The sequence below is a fragment of the Bombina bombina genome, chromosome 6 (genome assembly GCF_027579735.1).
Source record: "Bombina bombina isolate aBomBom1 chromosome 6, aBomBom1.pri, whole genome shotgun sequence".
In the NCBI taxonomy this organism is placed as follows: domain Eukaryota; kingdom Metazoa; phylum Chordata; class Amphibia; order Anura; family Bombinatoridae; genus Bombina; species Bombina bombina.
Genome location: NC_069504.1, coordinates 78943402 through 78963242, shown reverse-complemented (window position 1 = coordinate 78963242; position 19841 = coordinate 78943402). Strand labels below are relative to the sequence as shown.

General features: G+C 42.2%; 1 protein-coding gene across 2 annotated transcripts in view; it reads right to left on the bottom strand.

The window, feature by feature from the left end:
• The window catches only part of PRPF18 (pre-mRNA processing factor 18), a 151629-nt gene that overhangs the window by 51059 nt on the left and 80729 nt on the right, over window positions 1–19841 (bottom strand). For both annotated transcript variants that reach the window (XM_053716489.1, XM_053716490.1), the window contains one exon: window positions 654–794. In XM_053716489.1, coding sequence (XP_053572464.1) covers window positions 654–794 — 141 coding nt within the window. The remainder of the gene's footprint in view (window positions 1–653; window positions 795–19841) is intronic.

Sequence of the window (19841 nt, the reverse complement as noted above, 5' to 3'; positions counted from 1 at the left end):
GATCTTAGTTACAACCTGCTAAGATCATAGAAACCTCAGGCAGATTCTTCTTCTATTTACTGCCTGAGATAAAATAGCACAACTCCGGTACTATTTAAAAATAAACTTTTGATTGAAGAAAATAAACTAACTATATTTAACCACTCTCTCCTACAACATCCTAGCTTGTTGAGAGTTGCAAGAGAATGACTGGGTATGACAGTTAGGGGAGGAGCTATATTACAGTTCTGCTGTGGGTGTCCTCTTGCAACTTCCTGTTGGGAATGAGAATATCCCACAAGTAATGGATGATCCGTGGACTGGATACACCTTACAAGAGAAATGAAGAAAAATTAATAGAAGTAAATTGGAAAGTTGTTTAAAATTGCATGCACCATCTAAATCATGAAAGAAATGATTTGGGTTTTATGTCCCTTTGAACCAGCTGTACATATATTAATAGCAGGGCAGAGGTTTTCTTAGCAAATGTTCTTTTAATTTATATTTGGACATTGGGTTAGGAATGTACATCAAAGAGTTTTATTGATGAAATAAAGCGTGGAATGAGGATATGGTATTAAAAGCACCATGTGTACTGCTGGGAATTTGAGCACCATGTCCCTCTGGTGTGTGTTATGATCATATATATTTTGCAACTGAATATATGTAGCTACCTTTTTCCTTAGCTTTCTGAAGAGTGGCTTGAGATAGGATTCTGTTTGTTTCTGGGTGGCGCTGGCCAGCTTGCCGTGCACACTACGCTTCACATAATCTTCTCTTGCGTTCAGATCTTTAGCCCAGACACCTAGAAGGAACTGCATAGAAAAACAGTGTTACTACACAGAGCCATCTAGTGGCCAAAGAAAGGTAAACATCATATGCATTATGGTATTACAGATACATATTCCCAAATCCAGAGTTCCAAAATCCAAACTTACTTAATATTTTAAAAAAGATTATAAAAAAACACAATTTCTAAAGGTATTATTTATACAAAAGTATTAGAAATGATATAGAACTACCTTTAGGTTGCTAAAGGTATTATGTATACAAACGTATTAGAAATGATATAGAACTACCTTTAGGTTGCTAATGGTATTATGTATACAAAAGTATTAGAAATGATATAGAACTACCTTTAGGTTGCTAAAGGTATTATGTATACAAAAGTATTAGAAATGATATAGAACTACCTTTAGGTTGCTAAAGGTATTATGTATACAAACGTATTAGAAATGATATAGAACTACCTTTAGGTTGCTAAAGGTATTATGTATACAAACGTATTAGAAATGATATAGAACTACCTTTAGGTTGCATGTATAAGCTGTATAATGACATCTAAATAGTGCATAGATGACATAAGCCATTGTTATTTACACTTTGTTCCATCCACTCTCTAAACTGTCCCATATTAAAGATGCAAATATTCCAAAACCTAAACTATTCAAAAATCCAAACCTTTTCCAGCCCCAAGAAGTTTGGGTAAAGAGTTTTCTACCTGTATTATTATAATTTGTATAGCATTGCAAAATTTCATAGTTATTATAATGAAGATGAAATCATGTGAAATCTGATGGTCATTTATAAAGAGAGGAAATCACCAATATCTGGCATAAAACTGGAGATTAAACATAAATCAGGGAGTACAAGATGTAGCCAAAGAAAAGAGCAAAATGGGATACCGCTTCAAGCTACAGTCTCCAGTCTGTTGCTGTCCTAAATCTTTTTATGTGATACCAATAAATATCTTCATCATATTCTATATAGAATTCTCATTACCGCCCAAGAGAGGCTGGGGTGCCCTGCATATGTAAGTATGCTTCAGCTTACCTATGCCTACTGCCATATTGTGAATGCTTATGTTGGTGCAGGAGCTCATTTACATCTGTTACCTGAATGGCCACAGCAGAGGAAAATTATGTAAATATACTGAGAGGGCAAAGGGGTTTAAACTGGATAGTTGTTAACAGAATTACAGTTCTTTAAGTTTCTCATATATATTATGCACACACAGATAACATCTATTTACACTTTAATCTTAACACATAAACTCTCACTTTTTACACAAATCCTTCAGTAACCAAGAGACTAAATAGCCCCATGACTGTGCAAGGACAACCTATGACCTTAACTACAAATAAAAATGTAACCGTATAAAAAGTTAATAGTTTAACAAAATGTAACGTTTTATATCAAGTGCATACATGTAACATACACTTTGATGGAGATATTTGTTACTACCACTTTGCAACTGCAATGGAAACTAGGTTGATGTATTCTGACAATAATAAAAAATAATTAGAAATAAAATCACACAAATTGAATTTTCTATATATCATGACCTATAACCTAGACAATACTTACCAGGTGAGAATCATTCCTAGTTCTAAGCAACATAGGTACAGACAGTTAAAGGGACAGTCAAGTCCAAACCAAAACCTCTCATGTTTCAAATAGGGCATGTAATTTTAAACAACTTTCCAATTTACTTTTATCACCAATTTTGCTTTGTTCTCTTGGTATTCTTAGTTGAAAGCTAAACCTAGCAGGTTCATATGCTAATTTCTTAGACCTTGAAGGCCGCCTCTAAACTAAATGCATTTTGATAGTTTTGCACCACTAGAGGGCATTAGTTCACGTGTTTCATATAGATAACATTGAGCTCATGCACGTGAATTTACCGTGAAGACAGCTCTGATTGGCTAAACTGCAAGTCTGTCAAAAGTACTGAAATAAGGGGGCAGTCTGCTGAGGCTTAGATACAAGGTAATTACAGAAGTAAAACGTGTATAATTATAACTGTGTTGGTTATGCAAAACTGGGGAATTGGTAATTAAGGGATTATGTATATTTTAAAACAACAAAAATTCTGGTGTTGACTGTCCCTTTAAGGGTGGGAAGGAAGCCTGGTAAGTATTGATTAGGTTATATGTCAAGACATAGAAACTACTGTTTTTGTGATTTTATTTTTAAATTATCTTGGCTAACCTATCCAGAATACCAAGCAGTATATCATAAGGACAAAAAGGAATGGGAAAGATGGAACAAAAACAAATATTTATTTATTTATTTAGTTATAAAATATTTTACCAGTAAAGATACATTGAGATTTCTCTCGTTTTCAAGTATGTCCAGGGTCCACAAAACATTGCATTGATACAATAGGGTACAATAAAATTAAAAAACAATAATACACAATAGATGCAAAAATTTTACATAGAACAGGTAAGAAATATATAATCAACCATGACAGGAGCATTCTGTTTTGAGATATGTAGAGAGGGATCTCTTAAAGGATATTAGGCTTGGGGAAGGTTTGAAAGTGTGCGGGAGGTCATTCCATAACTGTGGCGCTCTGTAGAAAAAGGAGAATCGAGCTGCTTTCTTTTTGTATTGAGGCAAGCTAAATAATGTGCTGGTACTGGATCGGAGGTTATAGGAGGTAGGAATAGCCGGGGAGAGCATTCTGCTCAGGTAGGGTGGGAGCTTCCCAGAAAGGCACTTAAACACAAGGCAGGAAAGATGGAGGGTGCGTCTGGATTCCAGCGTCAGCCAGTTTAGTTCTTTTAGCATGTCACAATGATGGGTCTTGTAGTTACATTGTAGCACAAAGCGGCAGAACGAGTTATAGGTGAGTTTGCGGTGCAGGTGAGTATACTACGTCCCCATAATCCATGATAGTCATCAGCATTTGCTGTACAATCTTTTCCTTTACTGTAGGGCTGAGGCAAGATTTGTTTCTGTATAGGGCACCTAATTTTGGATAAAGTTTAGATGCAAGTTTTTCTATGTGGAGGCCAAAAGATAGATTAGGGTCTAACAATATACCCAAGTATTTGAAAGAGTGGACTGCGGTAAGCGTGCAATCAGATTTTGTTTTGATGCGTAGATGGGAATTTTGTAATTTGTGTAATTTAGGCCCAGTTCCAAAGATCATTGTGACAGTTTTGTCAGTGTTTAGGAAGAGTTTGTTTTTTGAGATCCACTTTTCTACCTCTGTGAACTGGTCTTGGAGCACTGCTTCAAGCTGCGGCAGATCAGATTTGTTTGCATAGATTACCGTGTCGTCTGCATACATGTGTACAGTTGAGGATTTGCAGACATTAGGCAGATCATTTATAAAAAATGTGAATAGCAGGGGTCCGAGAATGGAACCTTGGGGAACACCACACGTGACTGGGAGAGGGAGGGAGTCACTGTTAGAAACGGAGACATATTGTGATCGATCCGATACATATGATCTAAACCAGGTTAATGGACGATCAGCAATACCAGAGTTTTTAGTTTGAGCAGTAGTAAGTCGTGGTCCACTGTGTCAAAAGCCTTTGCAAAATTAAGGAAAATAGCTCCAGTTATGACTCCTTGTTCCATGCCAGTTTGGATGTTGTTGCAAACTTTTAGGAGGGCAGTTGTAGTAAAGTGATTCGATTGAAAACCTGATTGATCAGGGGTCAGATAGTTAGAAAGTTGGTAATACTCGCATAATTGCGTATGGACGCATTTTTCTAAGATTTTTTACAATACTGGGAACAATGATATAGGTCGATAGTTAGAAACCAAGGTTAACTCCCCACTTTTATGACTAGGCACTACTCTTGCAGATTTCCAGAGTTTGGGTATGTATCCAGACACCAAGGATTCGTTAATTAGGGTTGTGACAGGCTTAGCAATTGCTGGCGCACTGAGCTTAAACAGCATTGCTGGGATTTGATCAGGTCCAGAGTGTTTTTTTTTTTAATTTTTTGATTATTAAGGTGTTTCTTAATGACATTGATGGGTACAGGTCTAAAATTGAACTTCTCTATATTGGGTCTTTGCTGTTTTAGTGGGGCCTGAACCACATTTGTAGCTTCAGGATGCGTGCCATTTATTAGTTTGTCAATCAGGGTGGTGGAGCATCCGACAAAATAATTGTTAAAGGCATTTGCTACTTCTAAGGGGAGTTGCAGGTTTTGGTTATCCACATTGACAGTGGAGGGTTGGGAGTGGATTGGTGGATTTTGTAAGTTATTTACAAGTTTCCAAAACTTATATGTTATTATTCAGATTTTCAGTGAAATACTGGGCCTTGGACAATTTTGTTTGTTTAGCGCATATATTTCGCCATTGTCTATATACACAGTGATCATTCATAGAGCCAGTATGCTTGAAATATGAATGCAAAAATAGACATTTATTTAAAGGGACAGTCAAGTCCCAAAAAACTTTCATGATTTAAATAGGAAATGTAATTTTAAACAACTTTCGAATGTACTTTTATCACCAATTTTGCTTTGTTCTCTTGGTATTCTTAGTTGAAAGCTAAACCTAAGAGGTTCATATGCTAATTTCTTAGACCTTGAAGACTGCCTCTAATCTGAATGCATTTTGACCACTAGAGGGCATTATTTCACGTGTTTCATATAGATAACATTGAGCTCATGCACGTCAAGTTACCCTGGAGTGAGCACTGATTGGCTAAAATGGATGTCTGTCAAAAGAACTGAAAGAAGGGGGCAGTTTGCAGAGGCTTAGATACATGGTAATCACAGAGATCAAAAGTGTATTTCTATAACAGTGTTGGTTCTGCAAAACTGGGCAATGGGTAATAAAGGGATTATCTTTCTTTTTAGACAACAAAAATTCTGGTGTTGACAGTCCCTTTAAGAAACAAAAGAGCTAAGAACTATCCTTTCAAATTTAGCAGAAGATGGTTGTAAGACATCCTACTTACAATGTGACACAAATGCAGAGTTTTCCATACAGATGCTTGACAGACATTGGAAATAGTCGTATTATTCTGAAATTCCCAGAATGTAGAGATTATCCTTTGTGAAATGTGCGCCCAGGAGGAAAGGATAAAGAATTTAACTAGTAAATCTTAGAGATACATTGTGTAATCCAAGATGAAATGGTAGACTTTTCTAAAGGGCTGACCTTTTCTATTGCAGAGAGGAACAACAAACTCTGAAATATCTGTACTTCTTTAGTCTTAACATAATAATGAAGACATGAAAACAAGGCCGGCCTTTGGGGTGTGCGACCTGTGCGGTAGCACAGGGCACAACAGCCAAAAGGGCGTCTAGTTTGCAGAAGGCAGTTTTTAAAAAACTAAATTTATGCTTACCTGATAAAAAAAAATTATTTCCGGATATGGAGAGTCCACAACGTCATTCAATTAATAGTGGGAATATCACTCCCCTACCCATAATCCTCAGTCATTCGACCAAAGTGAAATGGAAAAGGAATAACATAAAGGTGTAGAGGTGCCTGAGGTTTAGTAAAAAATAACTGTCTTAATAAAGGGTGGGGTTGTGGACTCTCCATAGAAAAGAAAGAAATTTATCAGGTAAGCATACATTTTGTTTTCTTTCCTAAGATATGGAGAGTCATTCAGTTACTAGTGGGAACCAATACCAAAGCTAGAGGACACAGAATGAATAGTGAGGGAAAACAAGACAGGCAGACCTAAACAGAAGGCACCACCGCTTGAAGAACCTTTCTCCCAATAGAGGCCTCAGCTGAGGCAAAAGTATCAAATTTGGAAAATTTGGAAAAAGTATGCAGAGAGGACCAAGTTGCAGCCTTGCAAATCTGTTCCACAGAAGAGGAGACGGCCCTAGTGGAATGAGCTGTAATTCTCTCAGGAGGCTGCTGTCCAGCAGTCTCATAAGCAAAACCAATTATACTTCTCAACCAGAGGGAAAGAGAAGTAGCAGTAGTCTTTTGACTCTTACGCTTTCCTGAGAAACAAACAAACAGGGCAGAAGCCTAGCGAAAATCCTTAGTCACCTGTAGGTAGAATTTTTTCAAAAGAAGGTTACCATGGATAAACACATCATCATTGGTTATGGTAATAATTCACTGTGAGTACAATACCATCAGTTTGTTTCAGTTGTACAATATCTCTTTACATATCTGCATGTCCATAAGTTGAGACAAAAAGTCGTGTCCTGATGCTTTCGGACAACAGCATCAGTCCATCATTGAACTCCTCATGGCAATACCTTCTTTTCTGTTTGATTCCTCCCCCCCTCCCCTAAACACCCTCCCACCCTCCACTCACAGACCCACCTGTCTCACAAATCCGGAAAACAACAAAAAGGAAATTTATGCTTACCTGATAAATTGATTTCTTCTACGTCCTTTACTTGTGGGATATTATCCTCCTGCTAACAGGAAGTGGCAAAGAGCACCACAGCAGAGCTGTCTATATAGCTCCTCCCTTGACTCCACCCCCCATTCATTTGACCGAAGGTATAGGAAGAAAAAGGAGAAACTAAAAAAGGTGCAGAGGTGACTGAAGGTTTGAAAAGTAAAATAAAATCTGTCTAAAAAGACAGGGCGGGCCGTGGACTCGTAGTATCGTAGAAGAAATCAATTTATCAGGTAAGCATACATTTCCTTTTCTTCTACAAGATACGACTAGTCCACGGATTCATCCTTTACTTGTGGGATACAAAACCAAAGCAACAGGACACGGAAGAACGGGAGGGACAAGACAGATAGCTAAACGGAAGGCACCACTGCTTGAAGAACCTTTCTCCCAAAAATAGCCTCAGAAGAAGCAAAAGTATCAAATTTGTAAAATTTGGAAAAAGTATGAAGGGAGGACCAAGTCGCAGCCTTACAAATCTGTTCAACAGAAGCATTGTTTTTAGCCCATGTGGAAGCCACAGCTCTAGTGGAATGAGCCGTAATCTTTTCAGGAGGCTGCTGTCCAGCAGTCTCGTATGCCAGGCGGATGATGCTTTTCAGCCAAAAAGAGAGAGAGGTAGCCGTAGCTTTTTGACCCCTACACTTCCCAGAATAAACAACAAATAGGGAAGACATTTGACGGAAATCCTTGGTCGCTTGTAAGTAGAACTTCAAGGCACGAACCACGTCCAAGTTACGTAACAGGCGTTCCTTCTTAGAAGAAGGATTAGGACACAAGGAAGGAACAACAATTTCCTGATTAATATTCTTATTGGAAACAACCTTAGGAAGAAATCCAGGTTTAGTGCGCAAAACCACCTTATCAGAATGAAATATAAGATAAGGCGAAGCACATTGTAACGCAGAAAGCTTGGAAACTCTTCAAGCAGAAGAGATAGCAACTAAAAACTACACTTTCCAAGATAACAGCTTAATATCTATGGAATGCATAGGTTCAAAGGGAACCCCTTGAAGAACACTGAGAACTAAATTCAAACTCCATGGCGGAGCAATAGGTTTAAACACAGGCTTGATTCTGATTAAAGCCTGACAAAAAGCCTGAAAGTCTGGGACATCTGCCAGACGCTTGTGAAGTAAAATTGACAAAGCAGAAATCTGTCCCTTTAAGGAACTAGCTGATAATCCCTTCTTCAATCCTTCTTACAGAAAGGACAAAATCTTAGGAATCCTAACCTTACTCCATGAGTAGCCCTTGGATTTGCACCAATAAAGATATTTACTCCATATCTTATGGTAAATCTTTCTAGTGACAGGCTTGCGAGCCTGAATCAGAGTATCAATGACCGACTCAGAGAATCCCCGCTTAGATAAAATCAAGCGTTCAATCTCCAGGCAGTCAGCTGCAGAGAAGTTAGATTTGGATGTTGGAACAGACCTTGAATGAGAAGGTCCTGTCTCAATGGCAGTTTCCACAGTGGCAGAGACGACATGTCCACTAGATATGCATACCAGCAATTAGAATTACTGAAGCCCTCTCATGTTTGATTATTGCAATCATACGAGGCAAGAGAGGAAATGGTGGAAACACATAAGCCAGGTTGAACGACCAAGGTACTGCTAGAGCATCTATCAGTACCGCCTGGGGATCCCTTGACCTGGACCCGTAACGTGGAAGTTTGGCATTCTGCCATCAGATCCAATTCCGGTGTGCCCCATTGATGAATCAAAGTTGCAAACACCTTCGGATGGAGTTCCCACTCCCCCGGATGAAAAGTCTGACGACTTAGAAAATCTGCTTCCCAGTTCTCTACTCCTGGGATATAGATCGCTGATAGATGGCAAGAATGAGTCTCCGCCCATCGGATTATCTTTGATACCTCTATCATCGCTAGAGAACTCCTTGTTCCCCCCTGATGATTGATATATGACACAGTCGTGATATTGTCCGAATGGAATCTTATGAATTTGGCCGAAGCCAACTGAGGCCAAGCCTGAAGTGCGTTGAATATTGCTCCAGTTCCAGAATATTGATTGGCAGTTGAGACTCCACCTGAGTCCACACACCCTGAGCCTTCAGGGAATCCCAGACTGCACCCCAGCCCAGGAGGCTGGCGTCCGTCGTCACTATTACCCAAGATGGCCTGCGGTCTCTTGATCCAGATTTATCTGAGGAGATAAATTTGCATAATCCCTATTCCACTGTCTGAGCATGCACAGCTGCAGTGGCCTGAGATGAAAGCGAGCAAACGGGATGATGTCCATTGCCGCTACCATTAATCCAATGACTTCCATACACTGAGCCACTGATGGCCGAGGAATGGACTGAAGTGCTTGGCAAGTATTTAGAATTTTAGATTTTCTAACCTCCGTCAGAAAATTTTTCATGTGTACCGAGTCTATCAGAGTTCCCTTGTTTGTGGCACTAGTGAACTCTTTTCTACATTCACTTTCCAACCGTGAGTTCTTAGAAATGACAACACGATGTCCGTGTGAGATTTGGTCAGATAAGTCGAAGCCTGGATCAAAATATCGTCCAGATAGGGCCCCACCGCTATGCCCCGCGGCCTGAGAACCGCTAGAAGGGACCCTAGGACCTTTGTGAAGATTCTGGGAGCTGTGGCCAACCCGAAAGGAAGAGCCACAAACTGATAATGTTTGTCCTGAAAGGCAAATCTTAGAAACTGATGATGATCCTTGTGGATAGGAATAGAATGAAACTCTTGTTTGCTCAGTTTTAACAGTATAGGTCCTAAAGTGCAACCAAATATTGCACCACAAGTAATTAGGACAATCAAACCTCTATTTTAGGTTAATGTAAGCACAAAACGTTAGGGAGACAAAAGTTTTCTAAAAACTGCCCCTGCACCTCGCCAAAGCCTACCTGCCCTCAATTAGTAAACCAACGATCCGGTATCACTCCGGTACTTGTCCTCCAAATCTGGGCCCAACCGGAGCTGATGGCTGCTGTTTTCAGAAAGAACTAACTGCGCACTAGAAGCGCCAAAATGAGGCTCCGCCCATCATCGACGACGTCCTGCCTGCCTCAGTAACTGCATAGGAAGCGGTTTTAGCACAGCCATGAGGGATATCAAAGTGAAACACGCAAATAAACATAGCCATGTGAAACCCCAGAATCGCAAACATTACCAGCCATGAACTGTTTTATATAAAAAATAAACGTTAGGCTGCCCCAGTGTCTAATAATCAGCCCTGAATTTTCTTTGCATCATGACAAAGTTAAACTCCAAAGGTTTTCAGTACCACCCTGTTACACATAGGTCTACTGCTTACCCCTTCTCAACTTGGGAAACATGTCAGCCAATTCTGATATACTATAGTCTCTTCAGAATAAATGACTGCACATACCTCAATGCTGCTTGTAGCATGAAAACGTTCCCCACACTGAAGATGTCTCCAGTACTCCTCAGCAACTCTGTGGGAACCGACATGGATCTTAGTGACATCTGCTAAGATCATCAACCTCATGGCAGTAATCTTCTTCTTTCTCCTGCCTGATGAAAAATAGTACTCCCCGGTACCATTTAAAATAAAAAACTTCTTGATTGAAGGACTAAACAACTATAATTCTATCACCACTTTCACTTTACCCTTCCTATTACTAGCATAGGCAAAGAGAATGACTGGGGGGTGGAGTCAAGGGAGGAGCTATATAGACAGCTCTGCTGTGGTGCTCTTTGCCACTTCCTGTTAGCAGGAGGAAAATGTCCCACAAGTAAAGGACAAGTCCCACAAGTGTGGACTCGCCGTATCTTGTAGAAGAAATATTCACCTGGTAACCATGTGACATTGTTGAGGAGCATTGTCCAAGATAGTAACAACACATTTCACTTTTTTAACATCATCCAAGGATACAAGTCACAGAATCTTTTTCAGCAATACAATGACTCCATATATATTTGGTGTTGAATACAGAACAACTTATTATAACGGTATAAAGCTTTTAACATTAATTTGGTAACCTTGCAGCAGCGATTTTAGGCAGGGCCATCTCTATGGTCCATACCCTCTCTCTCCCCCAACCGTAGCACAAAGACAGACCTCTGGAAGTTGAGTTAAACTTATCAGCTGTAGGTAGAATTTTAGAGCATGCACAACATCCAAGTTGTGCAACAGACGTTCTTTATGAGAAGAAGAATTGGGACATAGAGAAGTAACAACAATTTCCTGATTAATATTTCAATATCAGAAATATATCAGAAACCACTTTAGGAAGAAACCCCAATTTAGTATGAAGAACCCGTCCTATACGCATGAAAGATAAGGTAAGGCAAATCACACTGCAAAGCCGAGAGTTCCGAAACTCTCCGATAAGAAACAAAACCTTCCAAGATAGCAACTTAATATCTATGGAATGCAGTGGCTCAAACGGAGCCTGCTGCAAAACTTTAAGAACAAGATTAAGGCTGAAAAGTAGGAGCAACAGGTTTAAACACAGGCCTGATTCTGACCAGGGCCTGACAAAAAGATTGAACATCTGACATATCTGCCAGACGCTTGTGTAACAAAATAGATAATGCAGAAATCTGACCTTTCAGAGAACTGACTGATAACCCTTTATCCAGACCTTCCTGGAGAAAAGACAAAATTCTAGGAATCCTGACCCTACTCCAAGAATAGCCCTTAGATTCACACCAATAAAGGTATTTACGCCATACCTTATGGTCAATTTTTCAAGTAACAGGCTTGTGAGCCTGGATCATGGTCTCAATGACCGACTCAGAAAATCTACACTTAGAACTAAACGTTCAATCTCCAAGCAGTCAGCTTCAGAGAAACAAGATTTGGATGGAGGAATGGATCCTGAGTTAGAAGGTCCTTCCTCAGAGGCAACCTCCAAGGTGGCCGAGCTGACATCTTCACTAGGTCTGCATACCAGATCCTGCGAGGCCATGCAGGAGCCATTAGAATAACCGATGCTCTCTCCTGTTTGATACGAGCAATAACTTGTGGAAGGAGTGCAAACGGAGGAAACAGGTATGCTAGACCGAAATCTCAAGGAACCTCCAGAGCATCTATCAGAGTGGCGTGAGGATCTCTTGACCTTGAACCATACCTTGTACGTTTAGCATTCTGCCGAGACGCCATCAGATCCAACTCCGGCAACCCCCATTTGAGAGCTAACCTGAAGAACACCTCCGGATGGAGAGCCCCCTCCCCAGGATGAAATGTCTGCCTGCTCAGGAAATCCGCTTCCCAGATGTCCACACCAGGAATGTGGATGGCAGATAGACAACAATTGTGAGCTTTCGCCCACTGAATAATCTGTGCCACCTCCTTCATGGCTAAGGAACGTCGAGTTCCTCCCTGGTGGTTGATGTAAGCAACTGAGGTGATGTTGTCCGACTGAAACCTGATAAACCGGGCTAAGGACAATTGAGGCCAAGCCATCAGAGCATTGTAAATCGCTCTCAATTCCAAGATGTTTATGGGGACAGCAGACTCCTCCCGAGTCCATAGTCCCTGCACCTTTAATGAGTGCCAGACTGCTCCCCAGCCTAGCAGGCTGGCGTCTGTGGTCACAATCACCCAGGAAGGTCTCCGGAAGCATGTGTCCTGAGAAAGCCACCATGGGAGAGAGTCTCTTGTCGACTGGTCTAGATCTATCCTCTGAGACAGATCCAAATGGTCTCCGTTCCATTGTCTGAGCATGCATAATTGAAGAGCTCAAGCAAAGGGAATGATGTCCATGGAAGCGACCATCAGACCAATTACCTCCATACATTGAGTCACTGATGGCCGAACAGTAGACTGTAGAGAGAGGCAAGAGGAGAGAATTCTGAATTTTCTGACCTCCGTCAGAAATTTTTTCATAGATAGTTAATCTATTATGGTCCCTAAGAAAACCACTCTTGTAGCTGGAACAAGAGAACTCCTTTCCAGATTCACTTTCCAACCGTGGGAACATAGAAGACAACAAGATCTCTGTATGAGAGTTTGCTTGCTAAAAAGATGGAGCCTGAACCAATATGTCGTTTTGGTAGGACGCCACTGCAATTCCCGAGACCTGATCACTGCCAAGAGAGCCCCCAGAACCTATGAGAAAATTCTGGGAGCTGTGGCAAGGCCAAATGGAAGAGCCACAAAATGAAAGTGTTTGTCTAGAAAGGCGAAAATCACAAATTTGTGATGATCCCTGTGGATGGGAACATGAAGATACACGTCCTTCAAGTCTATGGTCATCATGAACTAACCCTCTTGGACCAAAGGAAGAATAGAATGAATGGTTTCAATTTTGAAGGACGGTTCCCTGAGAAACTTGTTGAGGCACTTTAGGTCTAAAATGGGTCGAAAAGTACCCTCTTTTTTGGGCACCACAAACAGATTTGAATAGTATCCTAGACCCTGTTCCCTTACTGGAACTATCACTCCCAGGGAGGAAAGGTCATGAACGCAGTTCAAGAATGCCTCTATTTTTACATGGTCTGCAGATAATCTTGAGAGGTGGAATCTGCCCCTGGGAGGGAAAGTTTTAAATACTATTTTGTAACCCTGAGATACTATGTCCACAGCCCAATGATCTGGGACATCTTGTCTCCACGCTTGACAAAACAGGGAAAGTCTGCCCCCCACTTGATCTGATCCCGGCCCGGGGGCCAATCCTTCATGCTGACTTTGACTCAGTTGAGGGTTTCTTTGATTGTTTCCCCTTATTCCAAGACTGATTGGGCTTCCAAGAAGACTTGGACTGCTCCTGCTTGGAAGAGGGAGAGAAAGACTTTTGACCTTTGAAGTTACAAAAGGAACGGAAACTACTTTGACTTCCTTTGAGTCTGTTCTTCTTGTCTTGCGGTAGAAAAGATCCTTTTCGACCCGTAATATCAGAAATTATTTCTGCCAGACCAGGTCCGAACAAGGTCTTACCCTTGTAAGGAAGCGCCAGAAGTTAGGACTTAGAGATAACATCAGCTGGCCAATATTTTAGCCACAATGCCCTGCAGGCTAGGACAGTGAAGCCAGACATCTTGGTTCCCAGTCTAATAACTTGCATGTTAGCATCAGAAAACAAAATTTATGCTTACCTGATAAATTTATTTCTCTTGTGGTGTATCCAGTCCACGGGTTCATCCATTACTTGTGGGATATTCTCCTTCCCAACAGAAAGCTGCAAGAGGACACCCACAGCAGAGCTGTCTATATAGCACCTCCCCTAACTGCCACCCCCAGTCATTCGACCGAAGACAAGCAAGAAAAAAAGGAGAAACTATAGGGTGCAGTGGTGACTGTAGTTTAAAAATAAAAAAAACAAACACCTGCCTTAAAATGACAGGGCGGGCCGTGGACTGGATACACCACAAGAGAAAGAAATTTATCAGGTAAGCATAAATTTTGTTTTCTCTTGTAAAGTCCACGGGTTCATCCATTACTTGTGGGATACCAATACCAAAGCTTTAGGACACGGATGAAGGGAGGGACAAGGCAGGAACTTAAACGGAAGGCACCACTGCCTGTAAGACCTTTCTCCCAAAAATAGCCTCCGAAGAAGCAAAAGTATCAAATTTATAGAATTTAGAAAAAGGTATGAAGCGAAGACCAAGCCCATGTGGAAGCTACTGCTCTAGTAGAATGAGCTGTATGAAGGTATGAAGCGAAGACCAAGCCCATGTGGAAGCTACTGCTCTAGTAGAAAGAGCTGTAATTCTTTCAGGAGGCTGCTGGCCAGCAGTCTCATAAGCGAAGCGTATTATACTTCTTAGCCAAAAAGAAAAGAGAAGTTGCCGAAGCCTTTTGGCCTCTCCTCTGTCCAGAGTAGACAACAAACAAAGCAGATGTTTGACGAAAATCCTTCGCAGATTGTAAATAAAACTTTAAAGCACAAACCACATCAAGATTGTGTAAAAGACGTTCCTTCTTTGAAGAAGAATTAGGACATAGTGAAGGAACAACAATCTCCTGATTGATATTCTTATTAGATACCACCTTAGGAAGAAACCCAGGTTTGGTACTTAACACTACCTTATCTGCATGGAAAATCAAATAAGGGGAATCACATTGTAAAGCAGATAACCTTGAAACTCTTCGAGCCGAGGAGATAGCTACTAAAAACAGAACTTTCCAAGATAAAAGCTTAATATCTATGGAATGCAAAGGTTCAAACGGAACCCCTTGAAGAACTTTAAGAACTAAATTTAAACTCCATGGCGGAGCAACAGGTTTAAACACAGGCTTGATTCTAACTAAAGCCTGACAAAACGCCTGAACGTCTGGAACCTCAGCCAGACGTTTGTGCAAAAGAATAGACAGAGCAGAAATTTGTCCCTTTAAGGAACTAGCTGACAAACCTTTCTCCAATCCTTCTTGGAGAAAAGATAATATCCTAGGAATCCTGACCTTACTCCATGAGTAACCCTTGGATTCACACCAATGAAGATATTTACACCATATCTTAGATAGATTTTCCTGGTGACAGGCTTTCGAGCCTTAATTAAGGTATCAATGACCGATTCGGAAAAACCACGCTTTGATAGAATCAAGCGTTCAATCGCTAAGCAGTCAGACGTAGAGAAATTAGATTTGGATGTTTGAAGGGACCTTGAAGTAGAAGGTCCTGCCTTAGCGGCAGAGTCCATGGTGGAAAGGATGACATGTCCACCAGATCTGCATACCAAGTCCTGCGTGGCCACGCAGGGGCTATCAAGATCACCTAAGCTCTCTTCTGCTTGATCTTGGCAATCCGACGAGGGAGCAGAGGAAACAGTGGAAACACAAAAGCCAGGCTGAAGGACCAGGGCGCTGCTAGAGCATCTATCAGCGCTGCCTTGGGAACCCTGGAACTGGACCCGTAACAAGGAAGCTTGGCGTTCTGACGAGACCCCATGAGATCCAGTTCTGGTTTGCCCCAAAGTTGGATCAACTGGGCAAATAGCTCCGGATGGAGCTCCCACTCCCCCGGATGAAAAGTCTGCCGACTTAGAAAATCCGCCTCCCAGTTGTCTACTCCTGGGATATGGATAGCTGAGAGATGGCAAGAGTGAACCTCTGCCCATAGAATTATCTTTGAAACCTCCAACATTGCCAGGGGGCTCCTTGTTCCCCCCTGATGGTTGATATAGGCTACAGTCGTGATGTTGTCCGACTGAAATCTGATGAACCTGACCGCAGCTAGCTGAGGCCAAGCCTAAAGAGCATTGAATATCGCTCTTAGTTCCAGAAAGTTTATCGGAAGGAGGGCCTCCTCCTGAGTCCACAAACCCTGAACCTTCAGGGAGTTCCAGACTGCACCCCAGCCCAGAAGGCTGGCATCTGTCGTTACTATAGTCCATTCTGGCCTGCGGAAACTCATTCCCTTGGACAGATGGACCCGAGATAGCCACCAGAGAAGAGAATCCCTGGTCTCTTGATCCAGATTTAGTAGAGGGGACAAATCTGTGTAATCCCCATTCCACTGATTGAGCATGCAAAGTTGCAGTGGTTTGAGATGTAGGCGGGCAAACGGAACAATGTCCATTGCCGCTACCATTAATCCAATTACCACCATACACTGAGCCACTGACGGATGAGAAATGGAATAAAGAGCACGGTAGGAAGTTAGAAGTTTTGACAACCTGACCTCTGTCAGATAAATCTTAATTTCTACTGAATCTATCAGAGTTCCTAGGAAGGAAACTCTTGTGAGAGGTGAGAGAGAACGCTTTCCTTCGTTCACCATCCACCCGTGAGACCTTAGGAATGCCAGAACAATGTCCGTATGGGACCTGGCGATTTGAAAAGTTAACGCCTGTATCAGGATGTCGTCTAGGTAAGGGGTTACTGCTATACCCCGCGGTCTTAGAACCGCCAGAAGGGACCCTAGAACCTTCGTAAAGATTCTTGGTGCCGTGGCTAACCCAAAGGGAAGAGCCACAAACTGGTAATGCCCGTCTAGGAAGGCGAACCTGAGAAACTGATGATGATCCCTGTGTATCGGAATATGTAGATAAGCATCCTTTAAATCCACGGTAGTCATATATTGACCCTCCTGGATCATAGGTAGGATGGTTCGAATAGTCTCCATCTTGAAGGATGGGACCCTGAGAAATTTGTTTAGGAACTTGAGATCCAAGATTGGTCTGAAAGTTCCCTCTTTCTTGGGAACTATAAACAGATTTGAATAGAAGCCCTGCGCCTGTTCCTCCTTTGGAACTGGGTGGATAACTCCCATAACTAGTAGGTCTTGAACGCAATGTAAGAATGCCTCTCTCTTTATCTGGTTTGCAGATAATTGTGAGAGATGAAATCTCCCCTTTGGAGATGAAGCTTTGAAATCCAGAAGATATCCCTGGGAAACAATCTCCAGAGCCCAGGGATCCTGGACGTCTCTTGCCCAAGCCTGGGTGAAGAGAGAAAGTCTGCCCCCCACTAGATCCGGTCCCGGATCAGGGGCTACTCCTTCATGCTGTCTTAGAGGCAGCAGCAGGCTTTTTGGCCTGTTTCCCCTTGTTCCAAGCCTGGTTAGGTCTACAGACTAGCTTGGACTGGGCAAAATTTCCCTCTTGTTTTGTATAAAGAGGAAGATGAAGCTGTGCCACTCTTAGTCTGTTTGGTCCTTAACTTGTTGGACCTATCCTGGGGAAGGGCGTGGCCTTTTCCTCCAGTAATATCAGAAATTATCTCCTTCAGCCCAGGCCCAAATAGGGTCTGCCCTTTGAAGGGGATATTGAGAAGTTTAGACTTTGAAGTGACATCAGCTGACCAGGATTTAAGCCATAGCGCCCTACGTGCCTGAATGGCAAAACCTGAATTTTTTGCCGTTAGCTTGGTTAAATGAAAAACGGCATCAGAAATAAATGAATTGGCTAACTTAAGAGCTTTAAGCCTGTCAAGGATATCATCCAACGGGGTCTCTACCTGTAAAGCCTCCTCCAGAGACTCGAACCAGAAAGCCGCTGCAGCAGTGACTGGGGCAATGCATGCAAGAGGCTGGAGAATAAAACCTTGTTGTATAAAGATTTTCTTAAGGAAACCCTCTAATTTCTTATCCATAGGATCTAGGAAAGCACAACTGTCCTCGACAGGAATAATTGTACGCTTAGCTAGGGTAGAGACTGCTCCCTCCACCTTAGGGACCGTCTGCCACAAGTCCCGTGTAGCTGCATCTATAGGAAACATTTTCTTAAAAGCAGGAGGGGGAGAGAACGGCACACCTGGTCTATCCCATTCCTTAGTAATAATTTCTGAAAACTTCTTAGGGATTGGAAAAACATCAGTGTTAACAGGCACTGCAAAGAATTTGTCCATTTTACACAATTTCTCTGGGACTACAATGGTGTCACAGTCATCCAGAGTCGCTAAAACCTCCCTGAGCAACACGCGGAGGTGTTCAAGCTTAAATTTAAATGCTGTCATTTCAGAGTCAGACTGAAGTAATGCCTTCCCTGAATCAGAGAAGTCACCCACAGATAGAAGCTCTCCTGCTTCAACTTCTGCACATTGTGAGGGTATATCAGACATAGCTACTAAAGCGTCAGAGAGCTCTGTATTTGTTCTAGCGACAGAGCTGTCTCGCTTTCCTTGTAACCCTGGCAGTTTGGACAATACTTCAGTGAGGGTATGATTCAAAACTGCCGCCATGTCTTGTAAAGTAAACGCATTGGGACTTCCGGTGGGCGGGCACGGCGAGAGGACGCAGGTTTGCTGAGCTCCGTATCTTTGAGCTTGCGGACCTGTGTTTTTAGCCATCAGAGTGCCAAAAAGCTGCAATCCTTGGCAGGACATTCATCGGACACCTGCCCGGACAACATAAAGTGAGGGGCGCCTTCAATCCGCTCCCCCACCGGCAGCCGTACAGACAAATAGCGGTCACATGATCGCGGCGGCGATCAGAAAAGCCAGAAAAGGAGTAGGTGAGAAGCCAAATAAGTTGGGGGTTAGCAGAGGAGGGTTTGATCCCAGCTTCTTGGAAAGCAGACACAGATAAGGTACTCTGCCCCAACGCCCAGAGAACCACGCATCAAACTAACGGCGGCCATCTTAGGTATCGGCCAGTCTATAATAGTGCTAAGCAATAACACTCACCGGCAAAAGTGAACTGCTTTATATGTGAGGGCTCAGTAGCCTTATTGTCTCCCCTCTTCTCCCAAGCTTACTATACTGTTCCGGCCTCTTGCAGGGGACCCTGCCCACCACTGAGAGGCCGCCAACAAAGAGCTTGAGAAAGCTGTCAGCGTTACATCGTTAGATCACACGTGGGGAAGAGATGACTCTGTAACACAGCAGTGCCAGACTTGCAGACGACAATTGGGGAAAAACCCACCTTACCATAAGTCTGACTACCAACAGCCCAGTTATTTCATCTACTTAAGGGGCCAAAATAGACATGGCACACTAAACCGGAGCCACTGTACCCCCCCCTCCCCAACCATAAAACCTCCAGACACAGAAGAAAAACTAAATCTCCTAGTCCTATGGGAAAAGTTTAATCCCCCTACTAAGTTACATCTACAGCACAGCCTTTACTGGGACTTGCCTGTATGCAAAAATATTATACCCCATATACTAAAAAGACTGACAACATGGCAGGTAGACAGAAGCAAACGGAGAGACGCCAGAGAACCCAAACTGACAACCAAGATCTGACTCAGTCAATGCTGGAAACATCCACTACCTCGACACAAGATACACATCCTATTGTATGAGCAATTATCTGCGCTATTCTTGCCTAAAATAGAACAGTTGCAAACAGGAATGGACAGCCTATCCACAGACCTAAGAGCCTTCTCCACACG